The 19,105-nt window shown below is 41.1% G+C and overlaps 1 protein-coding gene across 2 annotated transcripts in view; it reads left to right on the plus strand.

Annotated features, from left to right (window-relative positions):
• atp10a (ATPase phospholipid transporting 10A) overlaps nucleotides 1-19,105 on the plus strand; it is a 59,918-nt gene that overhangs the window by 30,504 nt on the left and 10,309 nt on the right. For both annotated transcript variants that reach the window (XM_046847759.1, XM_046847750.1), the window contains 5 exons: nucleotides 3,167-3,270; nucleotides 4,554-4,680; nucleotides 5,388-5,572; nucleotides 7,669-8,023; nucleotides 12,103-12,179. In XM_046847759.1, the coding sequence (XP_046703715.1) occupies nucleotides 3,167-3,270; nucleotides 4,554-4,680; nucleotides 5,388-5,572; nucleotides 7,669-8,023; nucleotides 12,103-12,179 (848 nt within the window). The remainder of the gene's footprint in view (nucleotides 1-3,166; nucleotides 3,271-4,553; nucleotides 4,681-5,387; nucleotides 5,573-7,668; nucleotides 8,024-12,102; nucleotides 12,180-19,105) is intronic.

Here is a 19,105-nt window from a genome sequence, read left to right on the forward strand (position 1 = left end):
ATAGTGGCAGGTGATTAGTTATTGGGAGCGTTGGTGATTAGTGATTGGCTTGTGAAAAGGTGGTGATCAGTGATTGGTTTGTTAATGGTGGCCATTGGTTTTTAGTAACAGTGATCATTGTTTGGTTGGTGGGAACAATGCAGATCAGTGATTGGTTGGCAGTGGTGGCAGGTGATTGGTTATCAGGAGTAATTATGATCAGTGATTGGTCTGTGGGAAAGGTGGTCAATGATTGGTCTGTGGGAAAGGTGGTCAATGATTGGTCTGTGAGAAAGGTGGTGATCTGTGGTTGGTCAGCACTGGTGTTTGGGTTAACGGGTTGTCAAGTAAAAAGCTCTTAGATTTGACAACAAACACTTTTTAAAAATAAAATTGTTACTAAGAAAAAAACACGGTTATTTGTATTTTTATTAATCTTGCCTAAAATATTTTTAAGCTGAATGCCACACCCCTTATTGTTTTGCTCCTCCCACATCAGATCAAGTGGCTTCAGACTCTGGTTTGGTTAAAACCCTCGAACTAAATCTGCAGCACTGTATGTTAAAGTCGAACCGCAGAGCTAAAAAGCTGACGTGGCTGGAAAATAAAGTGCGAGAGCAGGTCATGTGACCACACCCGGGTGGAGCTCCCATCAGGGTTCAGCAGCTCCAGACTCTACAATGACTCCATTGACAGGACGATGGAGGAAAAGCAGAGCAGGCCAGTGCTAATACACATGAAGGGAAGCGGCAACGCAGAACCGTACGCCTCCTTTGAAGTGTGTGAACACATAAAACACTGTACAGACCTGCCTTCCACGCTGGAGCAGAAAAACAAACATGGCCGCCTTAATTCTGTAGTCCTGTGTGTCGCCTTATTAAATAACAGAGCCATGAATTATAGACATCAGACAAATAATTCTAAAATGAGAAGAATGTGTCCTGAAATGAACAGCGTCACGGTTACATGAGTAAACCTCTCTCAGAACTGGTTATGGAGGTGAGGTCCTATTTGGTTACCATGGTGACCGCAACAAAAATAATTATAGCTAGCTATAATTTGCAGATCACATGTACAAGTTATTAGCCTTGAGAACAACACAAAAGCTGTTTTATCGATTTTATTTATTTATTTATTTATTTTATTTGGTCGCCATGGTAACAAAATTCAAATTAGATCAATCGGGACTGATATGCAAATTATTAAAGGATGACATGATATCTGGAAATTTGTTACCGCAGAGAACTTTTCAGTTCCAGCTAGCGGTCTGTTTAGTTACTTTGTTAGCGCAGATTAAAGTTGTAGTTGTCATGGCAACCTACAGCCCAATGGCCAAGGTGGACCAATTACATCTGATATACACATTAATAAAGGATGCCGACCAGGTCCCTGGAAAAATCCTTTTATCCGCCGAACTTGGCTCTATTCTAGCTAACTAGCTAGTTGTCATGGTAACATAAAGTTGAACCAATCACATCTGACATGCAAATCATCATCACAGGATGATATCTGAAAATTTCAATTTCGCCCCAGAAGCTAGTTCTATTCTACGTAAACGAGGTTAGTGAACAGAAATAGTCGTTGTCATGGTAACGGTGAAAGATATCCCGACAGGTTCGCTAAATACATCTGTAATGAACCGAGACTGAACGTGGCCCGAAACCTGGCCCGGTTTTCACAGCTCACTTCCTCATTTGCATACCGATGCATATTCATAACCCGGTTGTTTATAGCATTAGAGAAGGCGTGCGTTTCTACACCAGATGAAACTCTGTGGTTGTGAGGGAACACCTCAATGTTGCACTTAAACATTGTTAAAAAATATTTGACATTTTATATTAAAAAAACGATTAATTTCCAGCTGAGCTTTAATGAAGAACATGCCTTTTTTATACGGCCAGAATTTGTTCCCCCAGAAATTCTAAACAGTTAGGCGTTGTTTTGAGAAGGTCCTGAGTGATGCGGTCTTCTCGGTCTGTCGTGTTGCTGTAGGAAGCAGGTGGCGGAGGCGAGCTGATAAACACGGCGTGTTGGCAAGCCGACGCCTGCAGCCTGCTGATGAATCACGGGGGGTTCGAGGCGAGGCAAGGCGAAGGGGAGGTTTGACACTTCCGCCCACTCGCGACTACGTGTCGAGCGACAATCTCACTCTGCTTTGGTGTGAGTTTCCTGTCAGGATGCAGTCGTTAAAAAAATGGTTTTCGCATGTTGGACTTTTAAAACGTCACCTGTTACACCAAACATCTCGGACTGATCTGAACACGGGGAGGCGAACGCTAACGTTCCCTCAGAAACTACTCTATACAAGGAAGTTAGCCAATCAGGGCCTGGCATGAGCACAGAAAAGAACCTGATTGGCCAGGGGGTGGGGCTTAGTAGAAGCTATGGTACTTAAAAATATTTACTAAAAGAAGAAAAATCTCAAACATCTGGATTATTTCTTTCTTTAGAGTATTTTTGTTTTCAGACTTTTCAATCCATCTCACCATCCATCTGTTCTGTCCATCAATGTACATAGACTGATGGATGGATGTTCTTAAAATCGTTTTTCTTAGTGCATGTTTATATTTTGCTACTGATTATGCTCACTACATGCGGTGTGTGTGTGTGATGAAGCCATAGATATGCTGTAGCAAAGAAATCTACAAAAACACCTGAATTTTCCATCCATGCGTGGTTCTTCTCCAAACTGTTCCTGAAGGCACACTATTGTGCAGGACGTCTTTAGATGCAGTAGCAAGAGATTTTGCCTTCACTTGAACTGAGAGACACAAAACCTGTTCCAGCATGACCATGCCCCTGTGCACATATCCAGCTCCATGAAGATCTGCTTTCTATGTATTGGAGTAGAACATCCTCTGAGATTGACCTCCAATCCTATTGAACACCTTTGGGATAAATGTGAACACTCACTGCACCCCAGGACTCCTCACCACACCTACATCAGTACCTGACTTTACTAACGCCCCCTTGTGGCTGAATGAATCTCTACAACATCTAGGGGAACATCTTCCCAGGAGTGTGGAGCTCATTATACCAGCAAATGGGAACTCAATGTGGAATGGAATGTTCAAGGAGCACAAACTTGTTTGTGTGTGTGTGTGTGTGTGTGTGTGTGTGTGTATACGTGTACGTATATTTGAGTGTGTGTCTGTGGTTTGTGCTTAAATTTATTTCTTCATTCCAGAAAATTCCAAAGGAAAACGTCAACGTAAAATTCTCTTCAAAACCCAGAACTACTTGAACCTGTACGCCGCTGACGGCCTCCGAACCCTGTGTATCGCCAAGAAGGTGAGCAGAGATGTGAGGAGGAGAACACGGAAAACTTGTTCTCTTTCTCGCTACCCCTTTCTCTCTCTCTCTCTCTCTCTCTCTCTCTCTCTCTCTCTCTCTCTCTCGCTTTCTAAATGATCTCTCTTTTAAATTTCTTAAATGGAATATTTATTCGTGTTGTTTGAAAACCATCACTATTACAATCTTGCAAATTCTTCCAGGCGTAACTCGTCCCGTAGTTTTTGCCCCGGATGATACCTCTAATTGTGCAGCCTGTTTGGGGGAGGTGTGTTATTTCCCCCAGATGTTTTCGATCACATGACCAAAAAGGGTCACAACAATATGCCCCTCAAACTCCGGACCGGCTCGGAATTCTGTGAAATTCCGGTCCCCATAGAAAATGAATGGGGAATCCGACGCTCTACTGCTCGCCCCGCGTTCGCCCTGCGCTCGTACAACATATCCGCTCGTTCACACGACGGGCAGGGGGCAATAATCCATCCATAGAAATGAATGGGGGAACCACCAGGATTCACATACACTGACACACAGAGTGAACGAGCCGGGGCAAAGCACACAGACCCCCCAGTCATGCCATACATCAATCTAAAGAGCTGGTGGGGGGAATTGCATTATGGGAGATGCTAGAACCCCACACTCAATAAGGGGGAACAAAGTGGGCGGGGTAAAAAAAAATACAGGACACGCAGTCGGCACCGAAAACACGGTCAGCGCTAAAAAAACCATGCACTCAGTGTGAAATGTCATATTCTGGTTTAATATTGTTACCAATGCATCAGCAGCATCTCTCTCTCTCTCTCTCTCTCTCTCTCTCTCCCCCATCTCTCCATCTTTCTTTTTCCCCTCTCTCCCATTCTTTTATCTCTTCATCTCTCACTCTTTTACTGTCTCTCTTATTTTCCTTTTTCCATCTTTCCTCTTTCTGTCTCTCCCATTCTCTCTCTCTCTTTCTATCTCCCTTTCTCCCATTTCCTTTCTATATCTTTCTTCCTCACTTCCATCTCTCTCTCTCTCTCTCTCTCGATATCCAACTTTCTTTCTTACTGTCACTCCTATTTTTCCTCTCTTCCTCTCTATCCATCATTCTGTCTCCTTTCCTCTTTGCCCTTCTCTTTAATTCTCTCTTTCTCTTTATCTCTCACTCTTTCACTGTGTCTCTTTTCTCCCTTGTTTTGAACTCTGATCAGCATGCTGTACGGCCTGGCGATATTTCACTGATACGCTTGTCTGTGATTGTGTTTTTTTTTTCTGGTTGTCATGACAATTGGTTTGTGTTCCAGGTCCTCAGTAAGGAAGAGTATGCCTGCTGGCTGCGGCGCCACCTGGAGGCTGAAACGGCCATCCAGGGCAGAGAGGAGCTGCTGTTTGAGTCGGCGCTGCGGCTGGAGACCGATCTTCACCTGCTAGGTCAGAGCTTCATCTTCTCATCTGCTGCTCTGCCATTCTCTCCTTTTTCCTGTGGCTAACCTGAGGCTAACACTAGCTACCTGCTAACACAGCAATGCTAATATCGGGATTGAGACTTCGAGCTAACACGGAGCAGGAAGTGCAGAAAATCTCATCTTAATGTTGATAACTGGTTAACAGTGCAATAAATGAATAAAGGATTTGTAGCACCCCTGATTACCGTTTTACTAAATAACTTGATTAGCTTGATGCTAGATAGTGTGTATACAGGCGAACACATATCCTTCTCTCACAGCTTGTTTCGTTTATGTAAAAGATCTTGGGTCTATTAGTTAGCATTGTGTTCACTAGCTTGGTAGTTAATTCACACGATGGAAAAATGATCCTGAAGACAGACGATCCTCGTGCTAGGTACACGGTAGTTTACTAGTCTTCTGGTTCGCCTATTGTTACAGTTTATGGAATGTTAGCGGGTTCCTTGCATTTCAGAGGTCTTAGCAGTGTCCTAAGTGCTAATTAGCTTGCTAGCATTAGCAATCTTGGCTACATGAACATCATTTAATGCTAATGATGGCTAATTGCTATTATTGGGCTATATGCCTGGAGTTCTGTGATTACTGTAATCGGTTGGCAAAGCTAACACTGCTAAATGAAATGCTGGACGAGTGAATGTCTATGTTTGAATTGTGTTCTTGCACGGTTGTCAGGGGCGACAGGGGTCGAGGACCGGTTGCAGGACGGCGTACCCGAGACCATCGCTGCTCTGAGGAAGGCGGGGCTTCAGATCTGGGTGCTGACGGGTGACAAACAGGAAACGGCCATCAACATCGCGTACAGCTGCAAACTGCTGGATCCCGAGGAGGAAATCATCACGCTCAACGCTGACTCCCAGGTACCGCTAATTCTAATGCTAATACTGATTGTAATGCTAGGAAAGTCACTAAGTGTGATACCGTTTAGCTAACTAGTCTAGCTAACTTCTCCAGCAGTGTGTTTAGTTTTAGTGTTCTGATGGAATACTTTGTAGTACTTTGAACCTTTTTGGATACATCTGTATGAGCTTTTCACACCTACACATGGAAATATTACATACAGATTTACATGGCAGAGGTAGAGCTGTAACTTCCTGCAGACACAACAGGAAAAGAACAACTGGTTTTAATTGTGTGTGTGTATTACAGTATAATACATAGTGTAATAGTGTGTATATTATAGTAACAGTGTAATAGTGAGTGTATTACAGTATAATACAGTGTAATAGTGTGTATATTATAGTAACAGTGTAATAGTGTGAGTGTATTACAGTATAATAGTGTAATAGTGTGTATATCATAGTAACAGTGTAATAGTGTGAGTGTATTACAGTATAATACAGTGTAATAGTGTTTATTACAGTATAATACATAGTGTAATAGTGTGTATATTACAGTAACAGTGTAATAGTGTGTTTATTACAGTATACTACATAGTGTAATAGTGTGTGTGTGTGTGTGTATTACAGTATAATATTTTACATTTAAAATGCACTGTGGCAAAGTGGAAAACTGTTCTGTGGTCAGACGAATCAAAATGTGAAGTTCTTTTTGGAAAACTGGGACGCCATGTCATCTGGACTAAAGAGGACAAGGACAACCCAGGTTGTTCTCAGCGCTCAGTTCAGAAGCCTGCATCTCTGATGGTATGGGGTTCATGAGTGTGTGTAGCATGGGCAGCTTACACATCTGGAAAGGCATCATCAATGCTGAAAGGTATATCCAAGTTCTAGAACAACATATGCTCCCATCCAGAAGTTGTCTCTTTCAGGGAAGATCTTGTATTTTCCAACATGACAATGCCAAACCACATACTGCATCAATTACATCATCATGGCTGTGTAGAAGAAGGATCCGGGTACTGAAATGTCCAGCCTGCAGTCCAGATCTTTCACCCATAGAAAACATTTGACGCATCATAAAGAGGAAGATGCAAAGAAGACCTGAGACAGTTGAGCAACTAGAAGCCTGTATTAGACAAGAATGGGAGAACATTCCTATTCCTAATGTATTACGGTATAACAGTAAAATACTGTGGGTGTGTGTGTGTGAGAGAGAGAGAGAGAGAGAGAGACAGAGAGAGAGAGAGAGAGACAGAGAGACAGAGAGAGAGAGACAGAGAGAGAGACAGAGAGAGAGAGAGAGAGAGAGAGAGAGAGACAGTATATTATGGTATAACAGAGTATAATACAGTGTGTGTGTGTGTGTGTGTGTGTGTGTGTGTGTGTGTGTGAGAGAGTGTATTAAGGTATAACAAAGTATAATACTGTGTGTGTGTGTGTGTGTGTGTGTGTGTGTGTGTGTGTGTGTGTGTGTGTGTATACAGACTTCACTCTAACACTGGAGATTCCTTCCACACATGTTCCATAAACATCCCCTTCAGCAAACATCTCCAGAGTTACTATGGAAACTATCCCAGTTTGGAGCAGGGACATTAATCTAAACCTACACTACAATCAACACCTCCTGACCAGTCAGAGTCCAGAGATCAGGGTTTGCCTTTGGACTTTATGGGTCATTGAGTTTGTTATGCAGGTCCTCCATCTGAGGTTTTGGTTGAAGTTCAGGTCTCGAATCATCTGTTCATCATGGAAATTTCCTTGAGCTGCTGGAACAGACCTGGCTGCTTTGATGGTCCACCCTTCCTTCCTCTCTGAGCAGAGAACATGTAGATCCTCAGCAGGAGATCTTCTTTTGAAGTGAAAAAGAGAAAAAGATGAGAGTTGTAGAGATGTTTGTGGGAGCTGTAGAGACGTTTGTGAGAGCTGTAGAGACGGGTTTGAAATGACCAGGATAGTTTCCTGCATTTATGAGCCGATCTACTGCACAGCTGCAGTTCTTATCCAGATGTTTCTTGGTTTATCTACTATATTTATTAAACATCTTCATTCAGTACAGTTGCTGAGATTTCACTCTGTGTGTGTGTGTGTGTGTGTGTGTGTGTGGTGTTTCTCAGGAGGCCTGTGCTGTTCTACTTGATGAAAGCCTACACTACATCCAGGCTAAGTTCCTGTGCAGTTCCTCGTCAGACCCTCTCACAACGCGACTTGTCCAGCAGGACTACACCAGTGTGCACTTCCTGACTCCAGGCTCAGGCTCCGCCCCCTCGGGCTTAAACCTGGTTCATCGGCTGGGGTTGGTGATTGATGGTCGCACGCTGGCTTATGCTCTGGATAAGAGTCTGGAGGAAAAGTTCCTGGCTGTAGCTCGGAGCTGCAGGTCGGTGCTGTGCTGTCGATCCACACCACTGCAGAAGAGCATGGTGGTCAAACTGGTGCGCAACAAGCTCAAGGTCATGACCTTGGCAATAGGTGAGCTTTAACAATACACACTGTTTCAATCCACCCTCATTCTACCTCACTTTCTCTCACTCCACCTTATTACATCTTACTTTATCTCACTCCATCTCATTTCTTCTCACTTCATCTCACTCCATCTTATTCTACCTCACTTAATTTCACTTAATCTCATTCTACCTCACACCATCTCACTCCATCTCATTCTACCTCACTTCATCTCACTCCATCTCATTCTACTTTACACCATCCATCTCACTTTATCTCACTCCACCTCATTCCATCTTACTCCATCTCACCCAACCTCATTTCTTCTCACTCCATCTTAATTATCTCAATCCATCCCATTTCTTCTCACCCAATCATATTTCATCTCATTCCATCTCATTCTATCTCACTCTATCTCACCCCACCTCATTTAATCTCACTTTATCTCATTTCTTCTCACTCCATCTCAATGAATTTTAATCTATCTCACTTCATCTTATTCCATCTCACTCGGTCTCATTCCATCTTACTTCATCTCAATTCATCCCATTTCTTGTCACTCCATCTTATTTCATCTCACTCTAACTTGTTCTATCTCACTCCATCTCACTCGGCCTCACTTCATCTCACTCCATATCACTCCATCTCATTTTATCTCCTCCACCTTATTCCATCTCACTAGACTCACTCCAACTAATTCCAGCTCACTCCATCTTATTTCATCTCACTCCATCTCACTCAGTCTCACTTCATCTCACTCCATCCCACTTCTTCTCACTCCATCTCATTCTATCTTACTCCATCTCACCCCACCTCATTTCATCTCACTTCATCTCATTTATTCTTACTTCATCTATATTAATCTCAATCCATCTCACTTCATCTCACTCCATCTCATTCTACCTCACTTCATCTCACTCCATCTCATTCAAACTCACACCATTTTATTCCATCTCACTTTATCTCACTCCACCTCATTTCATCTCACTTCATCTCATTTCTTCTCACTCCATCATATTTCATCCCACTCTATCTCATTCTATCTCACTCCATCTCACCCAACCTCATTTCATCTCACTTCATCTCATTTCTTTTCACTCCATCTATATAAATCTCAGTACATCTCATTTCCTCTCTCTCCATCTTATTCCATCTCACTCGGCCTCCTCAGCCATAGATGGGTGACGCGTTGAGACGTAAATGTGAACGTTCTGTTAACGCTCTGTAGCGCTCTGTGTCTTCATACTACTGTATCCCTCTGAGACGTGCTGGTGTAGGACCATAATCAGTGTGTGTGAGTGTGTGGTAACAGTAACTCCATCGTTCCATCACGATCGTTGATTAATTTCCAATAACAGCATGAGTCTGAGTGTGTTTTATTTCTTACACACTAAAGTGTCTCTCAGAACAATATCCTGGCCAGCACTTCAAAAGCCAGCGAGATGAATGGGTCCGGCGGCGCAGCATAAACAGCGATTGTTTCGTTGTCCTTGCTTGACCTTCACTTGCATCCAGGTGCCATTGTATCACGCCGTTATTCAGGGCACGGAGTGCAGATTTTATGTGCTCGTTCTGTGTTTACTTCCTGCTTTAGAACGTCGCTTTTTCAGAGAAACACAAAACTTTTAAAGAAGAACAAATCGTAACGTCTACGCAATGATAAAGGCATCAATGGTCAGGAATATTCATTAATATGCAAATGTCCTCTTGCTGCAGCTAGTCAGTTAGCTAAACTGCAGGGCTGTGAATGTTCACGACTGTAACTGTAACATTGTTTAGTGACATGTAGTGAAATGCTTTTTACCAGTGTCCACTACTGAAGAATTTACATGTAGATAGGAATAGAATATAAAAATATAAAATATGTATTCAAAATAAGACAGGAAGGGTTGGGTATGGATATAATAGATGAAACAATATTTATTAATATCCATCCATCCATCCAGCGTAGTTTGTTATTTAGCCACAGGGTTTTTAACACTCGGTCTGTGCAGCATTTATTTTCAGTCATTACCCTTCAGTACAGTAGACGCCGAAACCCCAGCCATTATGGATGCACAAGCCAGTGCACTCTTAGTGCCGGTCCCAAGCCCGGGTAAATGGGGAGGGTTGTGTTAGGAAGGGCATCCAGCGTAAAAACGTCCCAAATCAAATATGTGGATCACAAATGAGAATTTCATACCGGATCGGTCGAAACAACGACCGCCACAGGTATCGTTAGCCGACAGGGTACCGGTGGAAATTGGGCTACTGTTGGCTGAAGGAGGAGAAGGAGAGGAGGAAGACGTCTACAGAGACGGCAGGGAAAGGAGCAGTGTAGGAGAGTGGAGGTTCGGGTTGGTACTTTAAATGTTGGTACTATGACTGGTAAAGGGAGAGAGATAGCTGATATAATGGAGAGGAGAAAGGCAGATATGTTGTGTGTTCAGGAGACCAAGTGGAAAGGGAGTAAGAGCAGGAACATTGGAGGTGGATTTAAACTGTTTTATCATGGTGTGGATGGAAAGAGAAATGGTGTAGGGGTGATTCTGAAGGAAGAGTACAGTAAGAGTGTAGTGGAGGTGAAGAGAGTTTCTGATAGGGTGATGATCGTGAAGGTGGAAGTTGAAGGATGATGATAAATGTCATCAGTGCCTATGCTCCACAAGTTGGCTGTGAGATGGAGGAGAAGGAAAGATTCTGGAGTGAATTAGATGAAGTGGTAGATGGTGTACCTAGGAAAGAACGATTGGTGATTGGGGCAGACTTTAATGGGCATGTAGGTGAAGGGAACAGAGGTGATGAGGAGGTGATGGGTAGGTATGGTTTTAAGGAGAGGAATGTGGAAGGGCAGATGGTGGTAGATTTTGCTAAAAGGATGGAAATGGCAGTGGTGAACACTTATTTTAAGAAGAAGGAGGATCATAGGGTGACGATAAGAGTGGAGGAAGGTGCACACAGGTGGACTATGTGCTATGCAGGAGATGCAACCTGAAGGAGATTGAGACTGTAAGGTGTTGGCAGGGGACAGTGTAGCTAGACAGCATCGGATGGTGGTCTGTAGGATGGTTTTGGAGGTGAAGAAGAAGAGGAGGAGAGTGAGGACTGAAAGAAGAATAAGATGGTGGAAACTGAAGGAGGAAGAGTGTAGTGTGAGGTTCAGGGAAGAGGTCAGACAGGAGCTCGGTGGTGGTGAAGAGGTGCTGGATGATTGGGCAACTACTGCAGGAGTGATGAGGGAGGCAGCTAGAAAAGTACTTGGTGTGACATCTGGAAATAGAAAGCAATACAAGGAGACGTGGTGGTGGAATGAGGAAGTGCAGGAGAGCATAAGGAGAAAGTGGTTGGCAAAACAGAAGTGGGATAGACAGAGTGATGAGAAAAGTAGGCAGGAGTACAAGGAGATGCGGCAGCAGGTAAAAAGGGATGTGGCGAAAGCCAAGGAAAAGGCATATGAGGAGCTGTATGAGAGGTTGGACACTAAGGAAGGAGAAAAGGATTTATACCGATTGGCCAGGCAGAGGGACCGAGCTGGGAAGGATGTACTGCAAGTTAGAGCAGTAAAGGATGGAGAGGAAATGTGTTGACTAGTGAGGAGAGTGTGTTGAGAAGGTGGAGGAGTATTTTGAGCAGCTGATGAATGAGGAAAATCAGAGAGAGAAGGTTGGATGATGTGGAGTTGGTGAAGCAGGATGTAGATAGGATTAGTAAGGAGGAAGTGAGAGCAGCGATTAAGAGGATGAAGAGTGGAAAGTCGGTTGGACCAGATGACATACCGGTAGAAGCGTGGAGATGTTTAGGAGAGATGGCAGTGGGTTTTGACCAGATTGTTTAACAGGATTTTGGAAGGTGAGAAGATGCCTGAGGAATGGAGAAGAGTGTGCTGGTACCGATCTTTAAGCATAAAGGAGATGTGCAGACCTGCAGTAACTACAGGGGAATTAAGTTGATCAGTCACACCATGAAGTTATGGGAAAGAGTAGTGGAAGCCAGTAGACACTGAGACTCCGCCTCACTAGTTTGTGATTCTTGTGAAAGTTCTGTCTAGACCCCTCCATGTGTCTTTATTTTATTATTGTTATAATCTCTCTCTCTCTATCTCTTCTACTCTGTCTTGCTCTCTCTAGGTGATGGGGCTAACGACGTCAGTATGATCCAGGTGGCAGATGTTGGTGTGGGTATCTCGGGGCAGGAGGGCATGCAGGTAAGTACAGAGCTGAGGGAAGAGGGAGAGGAGGAGATATCCAGCAAAGCAAAACTGTTTATTCTTTCTCTTAATCTATCTCATCCCACCTCACTCCATATCATTCCACCTCATTGTATCTCAGACCATCTCACTCCATCATTCCACCCTGTCCCTCTCCCTCACCCCACCACCTCATATCATCTCACACCACTTCACTTCATCTTACTCTCAGTGCCAAATTTAATGAAACATTTATGGATCTTTAGGTATCAGTTTCTACATCAAATTTTTCTCAGCCTCGCTCACCAACCATACGTCCACTTACCCATTCATCCATCCATCCATCCAGCCATCTACTTAAACAATCAAACATCCACTCAGCCGTCCATCCATAACGCTCACTCACTCTTTCCGCTCCATCAAATAAGAAACGTTTGGGCTTGAACTCTATTTTAGTTTGGAGGTCCTGAGAATGTGTGTTTCCTCAGTGTGATGTCTGAGATGTTCATTTACAGCTGTGCTGTATTCCATAAAGAGTGCTATAAATGCTTACACTTTACATCATACACTGTAAAAGTTTAAAATTTTATACACTTTATACGTTACCTTTTAGCCTTTTACTGTTAAAATCTGCATTTTCCCCTTCACACATTTACACTTTATACTTTACATTTTTACTTTTTCATTTCCATGTAACAGTTTGTATATAAACATTTTCCTTTACGTTTTGTACTTTACATTTTACTTTTCATTTCCATGTAACAGTTTGTATATAAACATTTTCCTTTACGTTTTGTACTTTACATTTTACTTTTCATTTCCATGTAACAGTTTGTATATAAACATTTTCCTTTACGTTTTGTACTTTACATTTTACTTTTCATTTCCATGTAACAGTTTGTATATAAACATTTTCCTTTACGTTTTGTACTTTACATTTTACTTTTCATTTCCATGTAACAGTTTGTATATAAACATTTTCCTTTACGTTTTGTACTTTACATTTTACTTTTCATTTCCATGTAACAGTTTGTATATAAACATTTTCCTTTACGTTTTGTACTTTACATTTTACTTTTCATTTCCATGTAACAGTTTGTATATAAACATTTTCCTTTACGTTTTGTACTTTACATTTTACTTTTCATTTCCATGTAACAGTTTGTATATAAACATTTTCCTTTACGTTTTGTACTTTACATTTTACTTTTCATTTCCATGTAACAGTTTGTATATAAACATTTTCCTTTACGTTTTGTACTTTACATTTTACTTTTCATTTCCATGTAACAGTTTGTATATAAACATTTTCCTTTACGTTTTGTACTTTACATTTTACTTTTCATTTCCATGTAACAGTTTGTATATAAACATTTTCCTTTACGTTTTGTACTTTACATTTTACTTTTCATTTCCATGTAACAGTTTGTATATAAACATTTTCCTTTACGTTTTGTACTTTACATTTTACTTTTCATTTCCATGTAACAGTTTGTATATAAACATTTTCCTTTACGTTTTGTACTTTACATTTTACTTTTCATTTCCATGTAACAGTTTGTATATAAACATTTTCCTTTACGTTTTGTACTTTACATTTTACTTTTCATTTCCATGTAACAGTTTGTATATAAACATTTTCCTTTACGTTTTGTACTTTACATTTTACTTTTCATTTCCATGTAACAGTTTGTATATAAACATTTTCCTTTACGTTTTGTACTTTACATTTTACTTTTCATTTCCATGTAACAGTTTGTATATAAACATTTTCCTTTACGTTTTGTACTTTACATTTTACTTTTCATTTCCATGTAACAGTTTGTATATAAACATTTTCCTTTACGTTTTGTACTTTACATTTTACTTTTCATTTCCATGTAACAGTTTGTATATAAACATTTTCCTTTACGTTTTGTACTTTACATTTTACTTTTCATTTCCATGTAACAGTTTGTATATAAACATTTTCCTTTACGTTTTGTACTTTACATTTTACTTTTCATTTCCATGTAACAGTTTGTATATAAACATTTTCCTTTACGTTTTGTACTTTACATTTTACTTTTCATTTCCATGTAACAGTTTGTATATAAACATTTTCCTTTACGTTTTGTACTTTACATTTTACTTTTCATTTCCATGTAACAGTTTGTATATAAACATTTTCCTTTACGTTTTGTACTTTACATTTTACTTTTCATTTCCATGTAACAGTATGGTTTCATGCCGAGGAAGAGCACCACAGATGCCTTATTTGCTTTGAGGATGTTGATGGAGAAGTATAGAGAAGGACAGAAGGAATTGCATTGTGTATTTGTGGATTTAGAAAAAGCGTACGACAGGGTGCCAAGAGAGGAGTTGTGGTATTGTATGAGGAAGTCAGGTGTGTCAGTGTGTGAGGGTGGTGCAGGACATGTATGAGGACAGTGTGACGGCAGTGAAGTGTGCAGTAGGTACGACAGACTGGTTCAGGGTGAAGGTTGGACTGCATCAAGGATCGGCCCTGAGCCCTTTCCTGTTTGAAGTGGTGATGGACAGGTTGACGGACGAGGTCAGACAGGAGTCTCCTGACTATGATGTTTGGATGATATTGTGATTTGTGGTGAGAGTAGGGAGCAGGTTGAGAAGAGCCTGGAGAGGTGGAGATATGCGCTGGAGAGAAGGGGAATGAAAGTCAGTAGGAGTAAGACAGAGTACATGTGTGTGAATGAGAGGAGGGCAGTGAAGTGATGCGGTTGCAGGAGAAGAGCTGGAAAAGGTGGAGGAGTTCAGGTACCTGGGGTCAACAGTGCAAAGTAATGGAGAGTGTGTTAGAGAAGTAAAGAAAAGAGTGCAGGCAGGGTGGAGTGGTGGAGAAGAGTGACAGGAGTGATTTGTGATAGTAGGGTATCTGCAAGAATGAAACGGAAAGTTTATAGGACTGTGGTGAGACCTGCGATGTTGTATGGTTTAGAGACAGTGGCATTGAGTAAAAGACAGGAGGTCTAGCTGGAGGTAGCAGAGCTGAAGATGTTAAGGTTTTCGTTGGGAGTGACGAGGATGGACAAGATTAGAAATGAGTTTATTAGAGGGACAGCGCATGTAGGATGTTTTGGTGACAAGGTGAGGGAGGTGAGATTGAGATGGTTTGGACATGTGCAGAGGAGGGACATGAATTATATTGGTAGATGCTGGGGATGGAGCCACCAGGAGGGAGGAAAAGAGGAAGGCCAAAGAGGAGGTTCATGGATGTGGTGAGGGAAGACATGCAGGTAGTTGGTGTGACAGAGGCAGATGTTGAGGACAGGGTGGTATGGAGACGGATGATCCGCTGTGGCAACCACTAATGGGTGCAGCCGAAAGAAGAAGAAGAAGACAGTAGACACTGAGACTCCGCCCTCACTAGTTTGTGATTCTTGTGAAAGTTCTGTCTAGACCCCTCCATGTGTCTTTATTTTATTATTGTTATAATCTCTCTCTCTCTCTCTCTCTCTCTCTCTCTCTCTCTCTCTATCTATCTCTTCTACTCTGTCTTGCTCTCTCTAGGTGATGGGGCTAACGACGTCAGTATGATCCAGGTGGCAGATGTTGGTGTGGGTATCTCGGGGCAGGAGGGCATGCAGGTAAGTACAGAGCTGAGGGAAGAGGGAGAGGAGGAGATATCCAGCAAAGCAAAACTGTTTATTCTTTCTCTTAATCTATCTCATCCCACCTCACTCCATATCATTCCACCTCATTGTATCTCAGACCATCTCACTCCATCATTCCACCCTGTCCCTCTCCCTCACCCCACCACCTCATATCATCTCACACCACTTCACTTCATCTTACTCTCAGTGCCAAATTTAATGAAACATTTATGGATCTTTAGGTATCAGTTTCTACATCAAATTTTTCTCAGCCTCGCTCACCAACCATACGTCCACTTACCCATTCATCCATCCATCCATCCATCCATCCAGCCATCTACTTAAACAATCAAACATCCACTCAGCCGTCCATCCATAACGCTCACTCACTCTTTCCGCTCCATCAAATAAGAAACGTTTGGGCTTGAACTCTATTTTAGTTTGGAGGTCCTGAGAATGTGTGTTTCCTCAGTGTGATGTCTGAGATGTTCATTTACAGCTGTGCTGTATTCCATAAAGAGTGCTATAAATGCTTACACTTTACATCATACACTGTAAAAGTTTAAAATTTTATACACTTTATACGTTACCTTTTAGCCTTTTACTGTTAAAATCTGCATTTTCCCCTTCACACATTTACACTTTATACTTTACATTTTTACTTTTTCATTTCCATGTAACAGTTTGTATATAAACATTTTCCTTTACGTTTTGTACTTTACATTTTATACTTTATATACTTGGCTCTGTGCACATTATTTTATAATTACTGCATGATCTCTGTTTAGTTAAATCTAATATAATTATATGCTTGACACTAAACTTTACATTTTGCACTTTATCATTTACGTTCCACTTTATATTTTTACATATTATCTTTCATATATTTTACACTTTTACTTTACTTTTTTATTTTACAGTTTACATTGTTACACTTTGATTGGTTATCATTGTTACACTTTTTACACGTTTGCAGTACGTAAGGTTTTTCGCTTTAGCATTTACATGTTGCACTTTATATTTTATTGTTTTATACATTTAAATGATAGCCTTCAAACTTTTTCTTATCTGAATCAACCTGTGCTTTTTGCTTTACGCTTTGGCCTCTACGTTTTTATCTTTGCACTTTATATTTTACAGTTAATATTTTACACCATCCTCCAACGTTTCTTTTTTTATTCTTCCTTTTATGCTTTACCCTTTACACTTAATATTTTACACTTACAGTTGTGTTCAAAATTATTCAACCCCCAATGCTGTAAATGGTTTTAGGGAATTTAGTGTACATTTGTAATTGTATTCAGAATGAAATCCTACAAGGACTTCTTAAAGAACCATATGCAACTAAAATGACATCAATTAGTTTTGTAATACAGTAGTAAATGTTTCTTTTGTGAATTCTTCATTGACATAATTATTCAACCCCTTAAAGACTACCACTCTGAAGAACAGAGGTTCAATGAAGTGTTTTCAATCAGGTATTGAAAACACCTGTGGATATCAGGGAGCAGCAATAAAGCCTAATAAGCACCAATTAGGCAGCTTTAAAATGACTGTGATACTCAGCTCCTTCTAGACATTTACTGGTGTGGTTACAAACATGGTGAGGTCAAGAGAATGGTCCAGGAAGACAAGAGAACAGGTGATTACTCTTCACAGGAAGGGCAATGGCTATAAGAAGATTGCAAAGATGTTAAACATACCAAGAGACACCATAGGAAGCATCATTCGCAAATTCAAGGCAAAGGGCACTGTTGAAACGCTACCTGGTCGTGGCAGAAAGAAGATGCTGACTTCGACTGCTGTGCGCTACCTGAAGCGTAGAGTGGAGAAAAGTCCCGTGTGACTGCTGAGGAACTGAGAAAAGATTTGTCAGATGTGGGTACTGAAGTTTCTGCTCAGACAATACGGCGCACCTGCGTAATGAAGGCCTCCATGCCAGAACTCCCAGGCGCACCCCTTGCTGTCCCCAAAGAATAAGAAGAGTCGACTGCAGTATGCCAAAAGTCATGTGGACAAACCACAGAAGTTTTGGGATAGTGTTCTGTGGACTGATGAAACAAAATTAGAACTGTTTGGGCCCATGGATCAACGCTATGTTTGGAGGAGGAAGAACAAGGCCTATGAAGAAAAGAACACCTTGCCTACTGTGAAGCATGGCGGGGGGTCAATCATGCTTTGGGGCTGTTTTGCTTCTGCAGGTACTGGGAAGCTTCAGCGTGTGCAAGGTACCATGAATTCTCTTCAGTACCAGGAGATATTGGATGACAATGTGATGCAGTCCGTCACAAACCTGAGGCTTGGAAGACGTTGGACCTTTCAACAGGACAATGATCCCAAGCATACCTCCAAGTCCACTAGAGCATGGTTGCAGATTAAAGGCTGGAACATTTTGAAGTGGCCATCGCAGTCACCAGACTTAAATCCGATTGAGAACCTCTGGTGGGACTTAAAGAAAGCAGTTGCAGTGCGCAAGCCTTAGAATGTGACTGAACTCGAGGCTTTTGCACATGATGAATGGGCGAAGATACCCGTAGATCGCTGCAAGACACTTGTGTCAAGCTATGCTTCACGTTTCAAAGCTGTTATAACTGTAAAAGGATGTTGTACTAAGTACTAGGATTGAATGTCACTTGGGGGTTGAATAAAACTGATAATGATGTGAGCTCAGAAAAGACATTTGTGGTTATTTCATTATAAATGTTATGTTATATTTGTCTGACCTACACGTGCCTCTTTGATTTAATTGTAAGCAGGATGACTGAATGATCATAATCAATGTCAAACCGACCAAAACAATCAATTTCAGTGGGGGTTGAATAATTTTGAACACAACTGTAATTTATTACCCTTTACACTTCATGTTTTACAGTAAACTTATTATTCTTTACACTTCATATTTTACACTTAATTTATTACCCTTTACACTTCATATTTTACAGTAAACTTATCCTTTACACTTCATATTTTACACTTAAATTATTATTCTTTACTTTTTATATTTTACACTTAATTTATTACCCTTTACACTTCATATTTTACATTTTATTACTCTTTACAATGTATATTTTACACAAACTCTACACATTCTAATTTGCACTGAATACATGATACTTTACATTTAACTTTATATTTTCATTTACATTTAACCTTTTAGCGTTTGTACATCACACGCCTCACTTTGCACTGGGCAATTGATGGTATCTGATGTCCTTCCTGGCGCTACCTGCCCTCCCACGTTTCAATACCTGTCATGCCTCTTTGACAGAGGGTGTGTTCTGAACACAGGTGCAGATGTTTATATGAATAAATAAAAGCACTAATTAAGCCTGC

The sequence above is a fragment of the Silurus meridionalis genome, chromosome 1 (genome assembly GCF_014805685.1).
Source record: "Silurus meridionalis isolate SWU-2019-XX chromosome 1, ASM1480568v1, whole genome shotgun sequence".
Classification (NCBI taxonomy): domain Eukaryota; kingdom Metazoa; phylum Chordata; class Actinopteri; order Siluriformes; family Siluridae; genus Silurus; species Silurus meridionalis.